This window comes from Doryrhamphus excisus, linkage group LG6, assembly GCF_037039965.1.
Source record: "Doryrhamphus excisus strain RoL-2023G ecotype Guam linkage group LG6, RoL_Dexc_Guam_v1.1, whole genome shotgun sequence".
Classification (NCBI taxonomy): Eukaryota; Metazoa; Chordata; class Actinopteri; order Syngnathiformes; family Syngnathidae; genus Doryrhamphus; species Doryrhamphus excisus.
This window is the reverse complement of record NC_136362.1, coordinates 23,879,759-23,894,203: the sequence shown is the minus strand read 5'-3', so window position 1 is coordinate 23,894,203 and position 14,445 is coordinate 23,879,759. Positions and strand designations below refer to the sequence as shown.

Sequence of the window (14,445 nt, the reverse complement as noted above, 5' to 3'; positions counted from 1 at the left end):
ATTGAATCCGATATATCCGAGGTTTACATGTTGATGAGCAGTAGCGAGTAGCGAGTGCCTTTTGCTTTATAAAAAAAAAGCTAGGATAAGTGAGTATGATGAAATGTTCTTTTTGCACAATTGTACTTGATTCACATGTATTTTAATATGATGCTTTGGCCAACTTTGGCTCTCGGGCCCATTTAATGCAACATGTAGGTTAAGTTACCTTGAGATTCTCCTGTATGGATCCTTATGTAATTATCCCTATGTAATTAATTTTACTGTGATTGAAAGAGCTGGGGGCGGCACAGCACTAGTGGTTAGTGCGCAGACCTCACAGCTAGGAGACCAGGGTTCAATTCCATGAGACCAGGGTTCAATTCCATGAGACTAGGGTTCAATTCCACCCTCGGGCATCTCTGTGTGGAGTTTGCATGTTCTCCCCGTGCATGCGTGGGTTTTCTCCGGGTACTCCGGTTTCCTCCCACATTCCAAAAACATGCTAGGTTAATTGGCGACTCCAAATTGTCCATAGGTATGAATGTGAGTGTGAATGGTTGCTTGTCTATATGTGCCCTGTGATTGGCTGGCGACCAGTCCAGGGTGTACCCCGCCTCTCGCCCGAAGACAGCTGGGATAGGCTCCAGCACCCCCCGCGACCCTCGTGAGGAAAAGCGGTAGAAAATGAATGAATGAATGAATGAAAGAGCTGAATCAGGAACTCCAAGCACTTGTGCCTGATGGTGGCGTCTTTAGGAATTAGAAACAAATGGTGGCTTTCCCTTTTGAGGCATTGCTAGCAAGTAAACAGTGGAGCAGCGCTTGGAGGAGGGCAGAGAGTTTATATATATATATATATATATAAGGAAGTCCGCCCCTCCGTGATGTCACAAAGAAACGGTTTAACCACGCCTTTTAAAACGGAGCATTTTGAGCCATCCCAAACTTCTTTCACTGCTCACTTCCAAATGCACAAACCTCATTATCTGAAACTTTGGCATGGTTTAACACCAGAACACAACATTCTAACTACATTTATAGGTCAGGAAAGTGAAAAAAGCATCATAGGTGCCCTTACATGTTTGGGACCAGCAGAGTGGGCACCTGGAGGCAGGCCGTGGGCGGAATACATTCAATTCATTTAAACAGACCGTTTTCGCGGGAACCCCAAAATGCAAAGAAATACAGCTGTATAGGTGCAGATTGTGGAAGAACTAGAATGCTTTGTGTACTTGTTATTGTGTGTAGCTGCTCTATAGTGTTAGTCCACGACTTGATACCAAGGGCCAAAAAATGAACATAATAGGTCCCCTTTAATACACAAACACAGCATGTATATCAAATGATGCAACGTTGTTGGGAGATTTTTTTTGAGGGCTTCATAGTCGAAATAGGTGTGTCCCAATGGCGTGCATTCTTAGCTAGCTCATATTAACTTGTTTTCTCACATTATAATGCACAGAAAAAGGAAAGAAATGTTGGTTGTTTTTTCCACATAAGGATTGTGAATGATGGGCAATATTCCAAAAAAAGGCGCACTTCCTCTTTAAGGACCTCAGCTGTGAGGCTGCTGTTGCTGATCTGTACGCAAGTCAAACAAAGAATTGTACTTACTTGAAAATGCACTCTGGGATTGTGGCGGTCACCGTAGTCATTATCACCGCCTCCTCCATCACCGTTATATTTCACACGATTGTTAGCACCTCCAGGGTGCATCGTCGACTCGTAGGTTAGATCTGTGCATTCGACCGCTACTGTGCCGGTTTCTGTGTAGTCTTCCTGGGTGAAGTCTGGATCTTGTAATTGCTTGTTCCACATGAGAGCCAGAGGTTGATTTTGAGCGTAATGCGGATGACCATTGATCCGAACGTCTTTATTGTCATAAGGAAACCCACGACTGCTTTGATCATAAGCCTTTAAATACACAAAATAAACAGTAGTTGTTATTCATCCCCCCCAAAAAAATGTAAGAGTAAAAAGAAACACTGTGCCTGCTGATGAGAGGTGGGTATGGGATGGTCTGACCACTGCTGGGTCCATTTGGGCGGTGGGCTGTGTAGACAATGTAGAAATACAACACTCCATTAGGCAAAGCCAGTCATGTTAACTTAATGCGACATGGGTCCTTATACTTTCAACGTGCCCCCCCCCCCAACTCTTGCCCTTCCCGCCTTTTCACAAAAACATGGCATCGCTTTGTGTGTGTGTTACCTGTTTGTCATGTTTTTGTTGCTGCAGATGGAGGTCTCCATCTCTGGAGAGGAGGAGTCTCTGCTATCCTCAAGCATGTCATCTGGCAGGTCGGTGAGCAGTTTGTGGAGCTTATGAAAATAACACATGGCAATGAGTCGTCATGGTTGTGCAGCAACAGGCTAATAAAGTCAATTTTACAAAAAAAAATGGCGGTATGGTGTAGCCTTGCACATTTTCGCGCTGATTTTTGGTCATCAAAATATAAATCATACATGAAGGTGTATAATCCACAAACTTTTTTTAAAGTTTGAACCCTGCAGCTTAGACAGCGGCGCGGCAAATCTATGGCCAAATTCTAATCTCATGACATCTCCTTTACTTCAGAACTACCACCATTTGTTTCATTACTGTGCCTCTGAGTTATTGAGGAAACGGTAGCTTTTTCAAAAACTATCAGTGCACACACAATGAGCTTGTCAACAGTCAACATTCTGACTCCACGGTGTCATCTTACAAAGAACATTAAACTCATCACACAGTAACTTAATCAAAATGTATGCCTGATAAACATACAAACATATACCAATAAGAATTTCAAATGAAAAGTCAAACAAACATTTTAAGTTTTCCCATAAGGCATTGTGTGTCTGAGCAATGCATTCATTGGGGCTCTGCAACGATGTCTGCCTCCCTCTGGGCCCTCGAGCTCTCTCTGGTGGTCAGAGGCACCATCCACCATGTTCTATGCTTTCTATGAAATGTTTTTCTCAAATGAAATGCATCATGGGAAAACTTGAAAATTATGTGTCTCCCCCCATCCTAAACTCATGCTGGATTGTCTATTTCTGAGGTACAATTCTGAGTGTTAAGTTGCTGTGTGATGACTTTTGTGTTCTTTGTAAGACGCCACTACACACTAGTGAGTGCGCAAATCTATTTTTCTCTCCAAATATTAGAATTGGGTGATCGCCAGAGTCACGCACGTGGCTTACACAAATGTTCAAACCTGCAGACAGACTGCAAAGTCCTTAGGAAGAAAATTGGGATGCTAATTATTTTGCATGCATGCAGGAAAACCTTGCAAGCAGCCAGGTCGTGTGTCACTAGTTTAAAAGTACATTGAGTACATTGGCCGGCCACGGCAGTGGCTCCCCCCACTGTACACTCTGGTTCTCCCCATCTCCGAGGATGCACGGTGGCATAGTACATCAGACGTTAATGCACCTTGCCCGGCCGCAGTGACAGGCTTCTCCTGCTGTACACTCTGGTTCTTTCCGCCTGCGAGGGCGAACACCACCTTTCCTTGCCACAGCGGCAGCTTCTCCCAGCCAACAGTTGTTCCCCCCACCTCCATGGACACATGGCAGCATACCGTATCCAACATTAATGCCCCTTTGCACCACATGCACCACAGCGGCCGGGCCAACATTGTGGTTCTCCCCACCTCTGTGGACACCAAGCAACATATTGTATCCAACATTAATGTACCCTGTGTGGCCACGGCCGGCGGCTTCTCAGGCTGTACACTCAGCAGTCCACCCAAAGAAGGCTAGGATAGGCTCAAGCAACTCTAGTGATGATAAGCGGCATAGAAAACAGATGGATGGATTGAATTTGACACGCACATTTGGGTTCGATTTCGTCTAAACTCACTTAGTGGGGAAAAAATACCGGGATATATACATCGTATATCGATATTCAACCCCCTAAATAAAATGCTGCCATCGTGAGGAGAAGGGGGTTAGCTTAGTTCAGCACGATTGTGTTTTACGGCTGTAAATGTAAAGAAAAAAAATGTAAGAAAAAAATACAAGCAGCACGTATAGCTGTCACAATGGATGAATGGATCAATAAAACGATTAAAAAAAACATACAGGTCAGTAATTATGAGCCCTGGATAAATTGACATGAAAGTATAGGCCCGTCTGGTCCTTCTGGACGACAAGAGGGTCCACTCTGCATGTGTCTGTGCACAGACTTTAGACTTTATTTTACACAGCTCTAATATGACACCCTAGAATACTTTAGGGGCCATCCATAATTTTCAACATTTTCACAAGCGTACAAACCGTACGAGGTTTCTATATTTGGGCATGGACCTGGCTGTGATTGCCATTTTCTGAATGACTCTGTGGTGGTGAATTTGACTTTGTGGACAGTGCAGTAACAATCAATGTGATTTTCACTTCCTGTGATACACTGACTAGACTATCGGTGTGATTGTTAAGCCTTTTCAAAACAGTTGTGGCATCTTTATTGCATACTTCGCATAGAGTTGAGTTCAAGGGTTGTGTCCATCATTTCAAAGAAGATTTTATCTCCTCAGGCTTTTGGAAACCAGGGGCAACTCTTCTGCTCCTTGAGTAATCATGTGTGTATACAAGAAGTATGCCCTTGTTTAAAAAATCCCGTGGAAAACAGTTGTTGCATCAGGACTTTTCTATCATTTGATAGAAAGAACAATACAAAAAGACCAAATTTGTAATACATTTGTATTTTCTTGAAAGAAAAATACAGTAAACCTCGGATATATCGGATTCAATTGTTCCCACTGGTTTTGTCCGATATAAGCGAAATCCGTTATATGCGTATACCGGAAAATGTCCGCCACATTCATTACACGGACGCGCAATGCCATGGGGGAACTTTCTTTGATCCATGTTCACAGCCAAAGCTGAAGATTATAACATCTTTGTATGAATTACAGACATGTACATGAGCATGTACAACGAAATTAAAAAAAAATCTCAAATCTGTAGAAATGCCTTCTTGTTGCTATTAGGGAGGTTTAGAAACCAAACGATAAACGTAAACGCAAACGATAATGATGTCACAGGCTATTGACAAGTCGGCAAGTTCCCATACATTTCAATAGCATGTGACGTCATTATCGTTTGCACTTACGTTTATCGTTTGGTTTCTAAACCTCGCTAATAGCAACAAGAAGGCATTTCTACAGATTTGAGAATTTCAAATCTGTAATTCATACAAAGATGTTATAATCTTCAGCTTTGGCTGTGAACATGGATCAAAGATGGATCAAAGGCCACGATGCGGCCATCCGATATATGCAAGGGAAATTGGAACGGGACTGGAGATTTTGTCCGAAATAGGCGAAATCCATTATAAAAAATCTGATATATGCAATGAATTTTTATTGGAAATGCATTACAGAAAAATTGGTTCTTTTTTATCTGTCCGTTGTGAGCGAATTTCCGATATATCCGAGTCCGATATATCCGAGGTTTACTGTACAAAAAAGAGGCATTTGATATAATTTTTTATCTTGTTTGTGTTCAATACAATGTTGATGGGCAGTGACTGATTGACCAGAGTCCCAAAATACAGCCAGAGACCACTATTGGATTGGATATGTTCGAATTTCCTGGCTGTATTGGGTCAGTTGGTCATGGACCAACATTTTTCATTTGGGATGGTACTCTTTTTAGGGGGGGGGTTGCTCAAAAGAGTACTCTTTGTACTCTTGTGAAAATGTTGAAAATTATGGATGGCCCCTTAACAATATACTACATCACTCTGTGTGTGGAGGTTTTTACTCAAGTGTTTTCTTTAGAGCTCCCATAGTAGTTGGTCAATATTCTGCATTATACGTCGGTAGTGTCTTGTCTATTTTTATCCACCTATTGTGCTGCTGTGTGTAATTCTTGACACCGTGAGTAGGATTGGTATGTGAAGTGGTGACGCCCCCCAACCCCCCCATCACAACTATTTGAGTACAATAGTGGCTGAAATGTGACATGGCATAATGATCTTTGAATGATTCAAAAAAAATTGTATATGCATATCAATGCATATATATATACGTATATATCTTATATATGCAGTAGGAATTGCATGGGTGACTACATCTTCCTTAACAAGAACACTTCCCCGTGGAGTTGCTATGTTGGTGGTGATGCTAGCTGATGTCCCGTTACCAATCCTGACAGACTGGTCTGCCAGTCACAAAGTCCTGGAGCCAGTCACAGAGAGTGAATGATTTGAACTACTAGTAGTCAGGAGGATACGACAATACAGATCATTACACAATTAATTCATATTTCTATTCATTGATTTACTTGTGTTTCAACCAGATTACGTAGCATTATCCACAGTGATTGTCCTACTACAGGTTAGCACCGAGTTTAGCAAACATTAAAAATTAGGGCTTAGCGGTACGAACCCATATGGATATTTTTAGGATGTATCACGATATGGCAATATAAAACAATGTAAAATTTTAATTCAGCAGAGTCCTGTATAAAAATCTACAAACCTTAAAGGGGAACTGCACTTGTTTGGGAATTTTGCCCATCATTGTCAATCCTAATGTGAAACATGAACACATATTTATTCCCTTCTCTGTGCATTGTAACATGAGAAAAACTGTTAATTTCAGCTAGCTTACAATGCTGTCATTGGTAGGGTTGGGCATCGAGCAACGTTTGGAACCGGTTCTGACATTCCGATTCTCCCGTTCAAGTTTTTAACTTCTGGTGCCTACGATCGGTGATTGGCCAGCGGTATAACAAACCAAAAGAGCCGGTGAGTGAATGTTTGTGTTCATCAATTTCAACCATTGACAGCGTGCAACCGCACTTGATTTTTGACAGACTATGCAGGACTTCGTTCAACCAATCAGGTATGCAAAACAATAAATGAGGTGGATCCTATGCCAGTATTGAAGCAGCAAACAAATGATATGTTATACTGTGAATAGGTGGCTAATTCAAATATCCACCTAACTAATGCTGTGTATTTTACCTGATGTTAATGCTAACTTTAGCCAGGAAGTTGACCAGACCGCACGTTACTCTATTCACTTTACTTGTTTACCATGGTGAAGTTAGTGTTCCAGGTATTCCCATATTCATCTCTGTCACTGTTGATTCCAGTTGGCAGTTGGGACATATGGCTCCCTAGCAACAGTGATAGCGCTGTTGCTATGTAGGTCCCACTCCTACTCTGGACAGTCAATAAATGACTATTGCATTAAAAAGCAATATATTCTAAATCACAGCACTGACTTCCTCAAACACACTTTAGTAGGAACTAACATTAAGTTAAGTTAACTTTGTCTATTCTCCAACACATAAACAACAACATATGTGCCATTGGTTTTTCATAAGCTGTTTAAAAATACTCATTATTGGTGAGCGTGTACACCTACATAGAATCTTTTAAATATTTATGTTCATGTTCAATGGTTTGATACTTATATAATCGTTATTAATAGTCCTTGGAGAAATTCATGCTAATTAATAAGTCATTCATAAAAAGGTCATATGATTAAAAAAAAACATGACAGACATTTCATCCAAGAACTTTGGTCAACCATGCAACCTTTTTATGACCCTCCCTCTGAAAAGAATCAGAATTAAAATCACTCAAATTGAAACCCTCGTCATTGGGATACACCTATTTTGACTATGAAGGCCTCTAAAAACAATAAACGTTGCATCATGTGATAAACATTCTGTGGTCATGCATTAACATGTACACTGATGATAACATATACTGATGATAACAATAGTTGCATTATCTTGCCGTATTTTGCTGATTTAAAACACTATCAAAACTTCTTTCTATGTAACAGACTTACATGACTTTGCTCAAGTGACTGGACAAATAAAACCAGCTGGACTTACTTCCCACAAGGACTGCTGAATGCTCTTGAAATCTTGCACTGTATCCATATTAAGCCATTGACACATTGAGCAAGGAAATGTCTGCTTCAACAGGAAATCCAATTGGGAACATCCTAGTCCATTTCAGAGGAAGAGACTGTGCAAAACAACCCAAGAGTGTCTGGAATGTCGTCGGCTCCACTCAGAACTTGTGCATTTTGCTCCAAAAAGAAAAGCATTGTTGGGACAAATCATATAGCAAAGCTAAAAGGAGCAGAAACATTCCACATTTTCCATTTGATGAGACTGCGATGCACAGGATCCATCAGGGAAGGAAAACAGCAGTCAGCAATCAATAACATTAAAACAGTCCTGTTGTTTTTCTTCAGCTTTCTGTATAGTATAGTGGCATGGTGCACTAAATAACCGCATTCATAGTGTGAAAGTAGGCCAATGCCATGGCACATAGTTTCAACCTGACCAACCACAAAGAAGACCAATAACAAGCAACACAATCTTACAGTGCAGATGTAACACATGCGTATATAAAATATTAATATGTTACACGTTTCACCCCCCCAGTATGTGCTTGTATTAAATACGGCATGTAAAAGTTACCTTGTAAAAGTTAACGTTGCTGCATGAGTTAGTTTTAATGAATTTGTTTTTTAATGTACTTTTCTTTTCTGTAGGAAACTTGTGCAAGTGTGATAAAGCTGCTGTACAGTTTGTTTGTTGTGCACAGAAATAACCCCCCTCTTCTAGTTGGCGAAGAAATTGCAGCCTCCCACCTTGTCTATTAACCAAAAGAACACAACGCAGAGTTCAATTTCAGGCAGTGTCAGTCCAGACCGGCTACACAAAGTTGCTGGGATGAGTCCTAACTATGTGTACCTGCTGAACTGTGAACATGGCATTTCCTCAAGTGCAAAATGCATAATGCAATTATTTGCATTATTTTTGCAGTACATTGGAGTCAAGTGACAGAGAGAAAACATCCTAGGCGGAATCTTGGATGTCACATTTGATATAGATTTGATTTTGATTGGACATTGATTTGAAAACCCATCAAGTCAGACAACCTGGTGGTTTGTGCATGATGTGTTTTACCTCTTGCTCTCTTGCATAGTCCTCTTCATCGTAATCTTCATCATCGTGCTGCGTTTGAAGAGCAGCACTGTCAAAATCAATAGACATGACGGTGTAGGGAGCGCTGGGAATGACAGCAGAATACCATAATCATATTCATATTTATGATGTATGCGGCAAATGTATGACGGCGATGAAGCGGCCTAAAAGCGATCGGATAAACACAAACAAAGCGAGTTCTCGCTATGACAGTGCTGCACTTCACTGTGGTTGCAAACAAATTACTAACCTTTTCTCACAGTTCTGTCTAGACTATTTGCTAACGTTTGTTAAGTGCTAGCCACATTGTTGTTTCCAGGGTAGCCAGTGAGGCTGGCTAACTAGCATTAACAAAGGCACGCCTTTAAAAAATGTTAAGCACTAGGCTTGTTTTAAAATGTAGTAAAACCTTCGCATATCTGGCTGGGTGGATTATGAATATTCACTGACCTGTTGTTAGTTGAACTCAGCTGTTGTTGTCACTTGGAGTAGCGATTTACGTCCCGGTACAAGGTAGCATGGTAGCATGGCACTAGCTAACCGACTTCTTGTATCCTTTGAAGACTCGCCCACTTTGAAAAGTCGCGCGCATTGACAGCACCAAATGCTGTTTGAGTGACTAGTGCGTTAACGTCATTCATAAATGTCATTATTTTACTAACGCAATCCTACTCTGGTTCTACACTAGACTAAAAAAACAAATATTAATCAGGATATTTGTAGTTACCGTATATTCTATTTCGTCCTCAGCCGCTGAAGAGAAATAAACCACATCCCCATGGCAACGAGTCGGGTAGTGTAGTCCACCACCATTGTTGTAGTACTTGTGACCACGTGATTTAACCGTATTACGTTTCCCCTTGTGATTGGTCGGTCCCGCCTCCAACTCCTCATCGCGCTTCCGTGTGTGCTCGGATCAGCTTTTCCACTGTTCTAGAGTCAGTTTATTATGGAGGACCAAAACTGCCAAAATAATAAATAAATAAATAAAAGTGGAAATAAAAACAAAAATGAAAAAATAAATAAATAAATTACATAAAAAAATATAAATATAAATGGAAATAAAAACAAAAATAGTTTTTTTTTTAATTTTTGAATCTTGTTTTTAATTTTTGTATTTATTTGTGCTTTTATTTATTTATTTATGTATATATATTTTTATTTTTGTTTTTATTTCCATTTATATTTATTTTTTGTATTTAATTGTTTGATTTTTTTTTCATTTTTGTTTTTATTTTCACTTTTATTTATTTATTTATTTATTATTTTGGCAGTTTTGGTCCTCATAGAAATGCAGAAGGAAAAACTATTCAAATGAGGGGGCGGTCCTAAGTGTGTCTTGGGTTGAACTGTTCGCCTATTGGTTGATCGACATGTGAGTGCGAAAATACACTAGGTATGCCTGCAAACGGCCACAGCAAGAGGAAGTATACAGGGAGAAAAGTATACATTTACCGGGACAATAATGGCGGGGTCCACCAGGAAGTCGGTGTCCGAGCTTCTCAGGGACGCTGCCAATCGTTTGGATGATTTGGAACGTGGTAAGTATGAAACAGCTGATGTGTTACGCTTTTACTTAATTCCAGTTCAGGTGTGTTGACTCTTTCTTTACTTTCTGCTTTCACAAGCTTCAACTTCGGACGAATCGGACGAGAGTGGTGTGGTGACTTCCTCTTGCTGTGGCTGTTTGCAGGCATACCTAGTCGATTTTCGCACTCACATGTCGATCAACCAATAGGCGAACAGTTCAACCCAAGACACACTTAGGACCGCCCCCTCATTTGAATAGTTTTTCCTTCTGCATTTCTGAGGACCAAAACTGCCAAAATAATAAATAAATAAATAAATAAAAGTGAAAATAAAAACAAAAATGACAAAAAAATCAAAAAATTAAATACAAATAAATAAATAAAAATGCAAATAAAAACATAAATAAAAAATATATACATAAATCTATAAATAAACGCAAAAATAAATACAAAAATAAAAAACAAGATTCAAAAATTAAAAAAATATTATTTTTGTTTTTATTTCAATTTATTTTTTTTTCTTGTATTTAATTTTTTTCATTTTTGTTTTTATTTCCACTTTTATTTATTTATTATTTTGGCAGTTTTGGTCCTCCATAGTTTATCGGATGTCAATGTACACACATTGATCCTAAATTCCTCGTTAAGAGCTGATTCCGATTCAGGTAATTAGCATCCGGGATCATGTGACTGTCAGGTGATTCGCGGCCCGGATGTCCTCATGACTTTGAGCTCTACTGTTTGAGGAAACTAGTGCTTTCAGAGTTTTAACATTTATTTAAACATTTAAAAATGCCCTCTAACCCTCCCAAATTACAAGCTGCGGTCATTAATAGTAAACGGTGAGTATTTACAACCACGGAGATGCTGAGGGATGAAGAAATGTATTGTCTTATTCCTTCTTTATAGGCTCCAAATCGTGAAAGAAACGTTCGAACTCAAGTATGGAGGACCGCCTCTCTTCTACGCATGTGCACCAGGAAGAGTCAATCTCATAGGTAACTTTATTTGTAAGGTATATGTGACACAAGAGATACATTGGTTGGTTGTGTTGGACTGTCATTTTCATCAATGAATACCGCCAGTGCGATTAAAAAAAAAAAAAAACTCATTTTGCTTTTCTGCGGCAACTCTGGCTTGAGCAGTGAACATGTCTCTCCATTTGATTTTGTTTTTTGTCTTTCTCCCATCTTAAAGGCGAGCATATCGATTACTGTGGCTACTCTGTTCTTCCAATGGCTATTGAACAGAATATCCTTGTGGCCGTCTCAATGAACAAGTCGGAGACAATCCAGCTGACCAACACAAATACAGCATACGAGTAAGACCCTGAATCTTTACACAAGTCCCATGCTATTTTTTCAGTCATTTTAAATATGTCTCAGAGGAAGCCGCACTTGTGTATTAGAAGTTGTTAGGTCAAAATTACCAGGATGCTGGAATGTAATCACTTTACTCAGCCGTACTAGGAACACACAGTTTTGTGTGCCTGTAACTTTAATGCAAATGAGCCGCGTTTGCATAGGGGTGTGGCTTAAAAGTGCTATTGTACTTCATCTCCTCTTTCCACATACAGTCATCCCTCGCTACATCCCAGTTTGACCATCGCTCCCTTGCTCTATCGCGGGTTGTCAAAAACAAACGACTTAATAAATGATGGCCATGACATCTTCAACATGAGTGGGGAAAAAAGTTCTCCCATTTAGTGTGGAAGTGGTACGTTTTCCCACTATGTGTCTTTAGTTTAGAATAAATACATTGGAGGCTATCCAGTTAGCTCGGTTGCTTGCCATATGCTTTGAGCAGCAGCCGTGTCTTATGTCCCTACAGGGATGCCGTAGCCTGAGCATCAGTGTTGAGCAATGTAACGTAAACAAAGTATTGATAATAAGCAGCACTGTCAAAATGGCACGTTAATAGCAGTAACGTATTTATTTAATTCATTGCATTACATTTTTGTATATTGTAATTAATAGGGCAGCAACGATTATTCCAATAATTCAAGTACCTCAAGTAACTCATTCGGAGATGGCCTCACCATTTATTGAGAACCTGCGAGGTTCCCGGCGGCACCACAATCACCCTCAAAAGATTAAATTGTACGCTAAAAGCACAATCCTGACTCCTCAATTACGGCTTTGTAAATGGAGGAAGAGCAACATCTGGTTCTGACATGCAAAAGCATCAACAGACTGCTGAAGCAATTGTTAAATTAAATTCATTTGCTGATTATAAGGCTATTGTGTTATTTGCACATTATTTACATTTTATTTGCAGTTTATTGAATTTAAAAATATTATTTTAAATGTATTTATTTTATCACTACCTTTTTTATTGATTGATAGATTTTATTTATTTTTATTCTGACTCCCTTTTTTGTTAAAAGTAAAATCTAAATATTGGTCTTTTTTATTAATAAGCCTGCCTTAAGCCTTTACATTTTTTTCTTGCTTGATTTATTCCATGAATTATTAGCAAAATTTAGGATAGGTTTAATAAAAATCCTTGTCATTATCACATTTTTCATGTTATTAGAGGGGCACAGTTCTCCTGTGGTGTCCTGTGGTTACCTGTGGTGTCCTATGATGTCCTATGGTGTCCTGTGGTGTCCTGTGGCGTCCTGTGGCGTCCTATGGCGTCCTATGGCGTCCTATGGTGACCTATGGCGTCCTATGGTGACCTATGGTGACCTATGGTGACCTATGGCGTCCTATGGCGTCCTATGGCGTCCTATGGTGACCTATGGCGTCCTATGGTGACCTATGGTGACCTATGGTGACCTATGGCGTCCTATGGTGACCTATGGCGTCCTATGGCGTCCTATGGTGACCTATGGTGACCTATGGTGACCTATGGCGACCTATGGCGACCTATGGCATCCTATGGCGTCCTATGGCGTCCTATGGTGACCTATGGTGTCCTATGGTGTCCTATGGTGACCTATGGCGTCCTATGGCGTCCTATGGTGTCCTATGGCGTCCTATGGTGTCCTATGGTTACCTATGGTGACCTATGGTGACCTATGGTGTCCTATGGTGACCTATGGTGACCTATGGTGACCTATGGTGACCTATGTTGACCTATGGTGTCCTATAGTGTCCTATGTAAAATGAAAGGCAACAACGGAGCGTTCCATTGGCTTGTCTGTCATGGTGTGCATTCAGATGCTGGCCCATGCGCGGGGGTTGAGATCCAACGGGTTGTTGGAGCTGGCGCAGGTGCAGACGGAGCTCCGAGCATCTCTGGAGGACATGGTGTCTCTGGTGGATGAGGTTCTGCATCCTGAGCCGTACAGCCGTGAGGAGATCTGCAAGGTTCTGGCCATCACCTCTGAGCAGTTTTCCAGTGAGCTGCTGAGTGCCAACTCTCAAGATGGTGAGCACAAACGCATCGGGGAGCCGTGCAATAAAAAAGCAACTTCTTCATGTTCTTCGTCGCAGTGAAACATTTCAAGCTGCACCAGAGAGCTAAGCACGTTTACGGTGAAGCAGCACGTGTTCTGCGCTTCAAGGGAGTGTGTGATTCTGGACCCGCTGAGTCCATCCAGCTCCTGGGAGACCTGATGAACCAGAGCCATGCTAGCTGCAGAGACCTGTATGAGTGCAGCTGCCCTGAACTGGACCAACTGGTGGAAATCTGCCTGTGAGTAGAACATCTCATTCTAGCTCCCCATGGAACACAATGTTGTATAATACATCCAGCTGTCCCTCCTTTAACACAATTGGTTCCAGCCCCAAATGTGATAACTACCAGAATCAATTGGCTAAAAAACCTGTTTACCTGTTTATGTGTGTGTGTATATGTATATTGTATATACTGCGGTGTATATATATACATATATATATACACGTGTGTATATATGTATATTGTATATATTGCGGTATATATATTCATATATATACATGTGTGTGTATATATGTATATATTGCGGTATATATATTCATATATATATATATATATGTGTGTATATATGTATATTGTATATA

At 40.4% G+C, this 14,445-nt stretch overlaps 1 protein-coding gene and 1 long non-coding RNA gene across 3 annotated transcripts in view; one reads left to right on the top strand and one right to left on the bottom strand.

Moving 5' to 3' along the window:
• Positions 1-9,660, bottom strand: part of LOC144898652 (centrosomal protein of 152 kDa-like) — a 43,461-nt gene extending 33,801 nt beyond the window's left edge. Inside the window, exons 1-5 of one of the 2 annotated variants that reach the window (XM_078791694.1) lie at positions 9,381-9,660; positions 8,913-9,015; positions 2,194-2,303; positions 1,974-2,034; positions 1,597-1,896 (exon numbers count right to left, since the gene is read on the bottom strand). In XM_078791694.1, coding sequence (XP_078647820.1) covers positions 1,597-1,896; positions 1,974-2,034; positions 2,194-2,303; positions 8,913-8,999 — 558 coding nt within the window. In that variant the 5' untranslated portion in view covers positions 9,000-9,015; positions 9,381-9,660. The remainder of the gene's footprint in view (positions 1-1,596; positions 1,897-1,973; positions 2,035-2,193; positions 2,304-8,912; positions 9,016-9,380) is intronic. The other variant, XM_078791695.1, reaches the window with a different exon arrangement.
• Positions 9,661-11,110: 1,450 nt separating this feature from the next.
• LOC144898651 (uncharacterized) lies at positions 11,111-11,930 on the top strand. Its single transcript, XR_013627583.1, has 3 exons — positions 11,111-11,301; positions 11,369-11,457; positions 11,657-11,930. It is a non-coding gene; the product is annotated as an uncharacterized LOC144898651 (long non-coding RNA).
• The last annotated feature ends 2,515 nt before the right edge of the window (positions 11,931-14,445 follow it).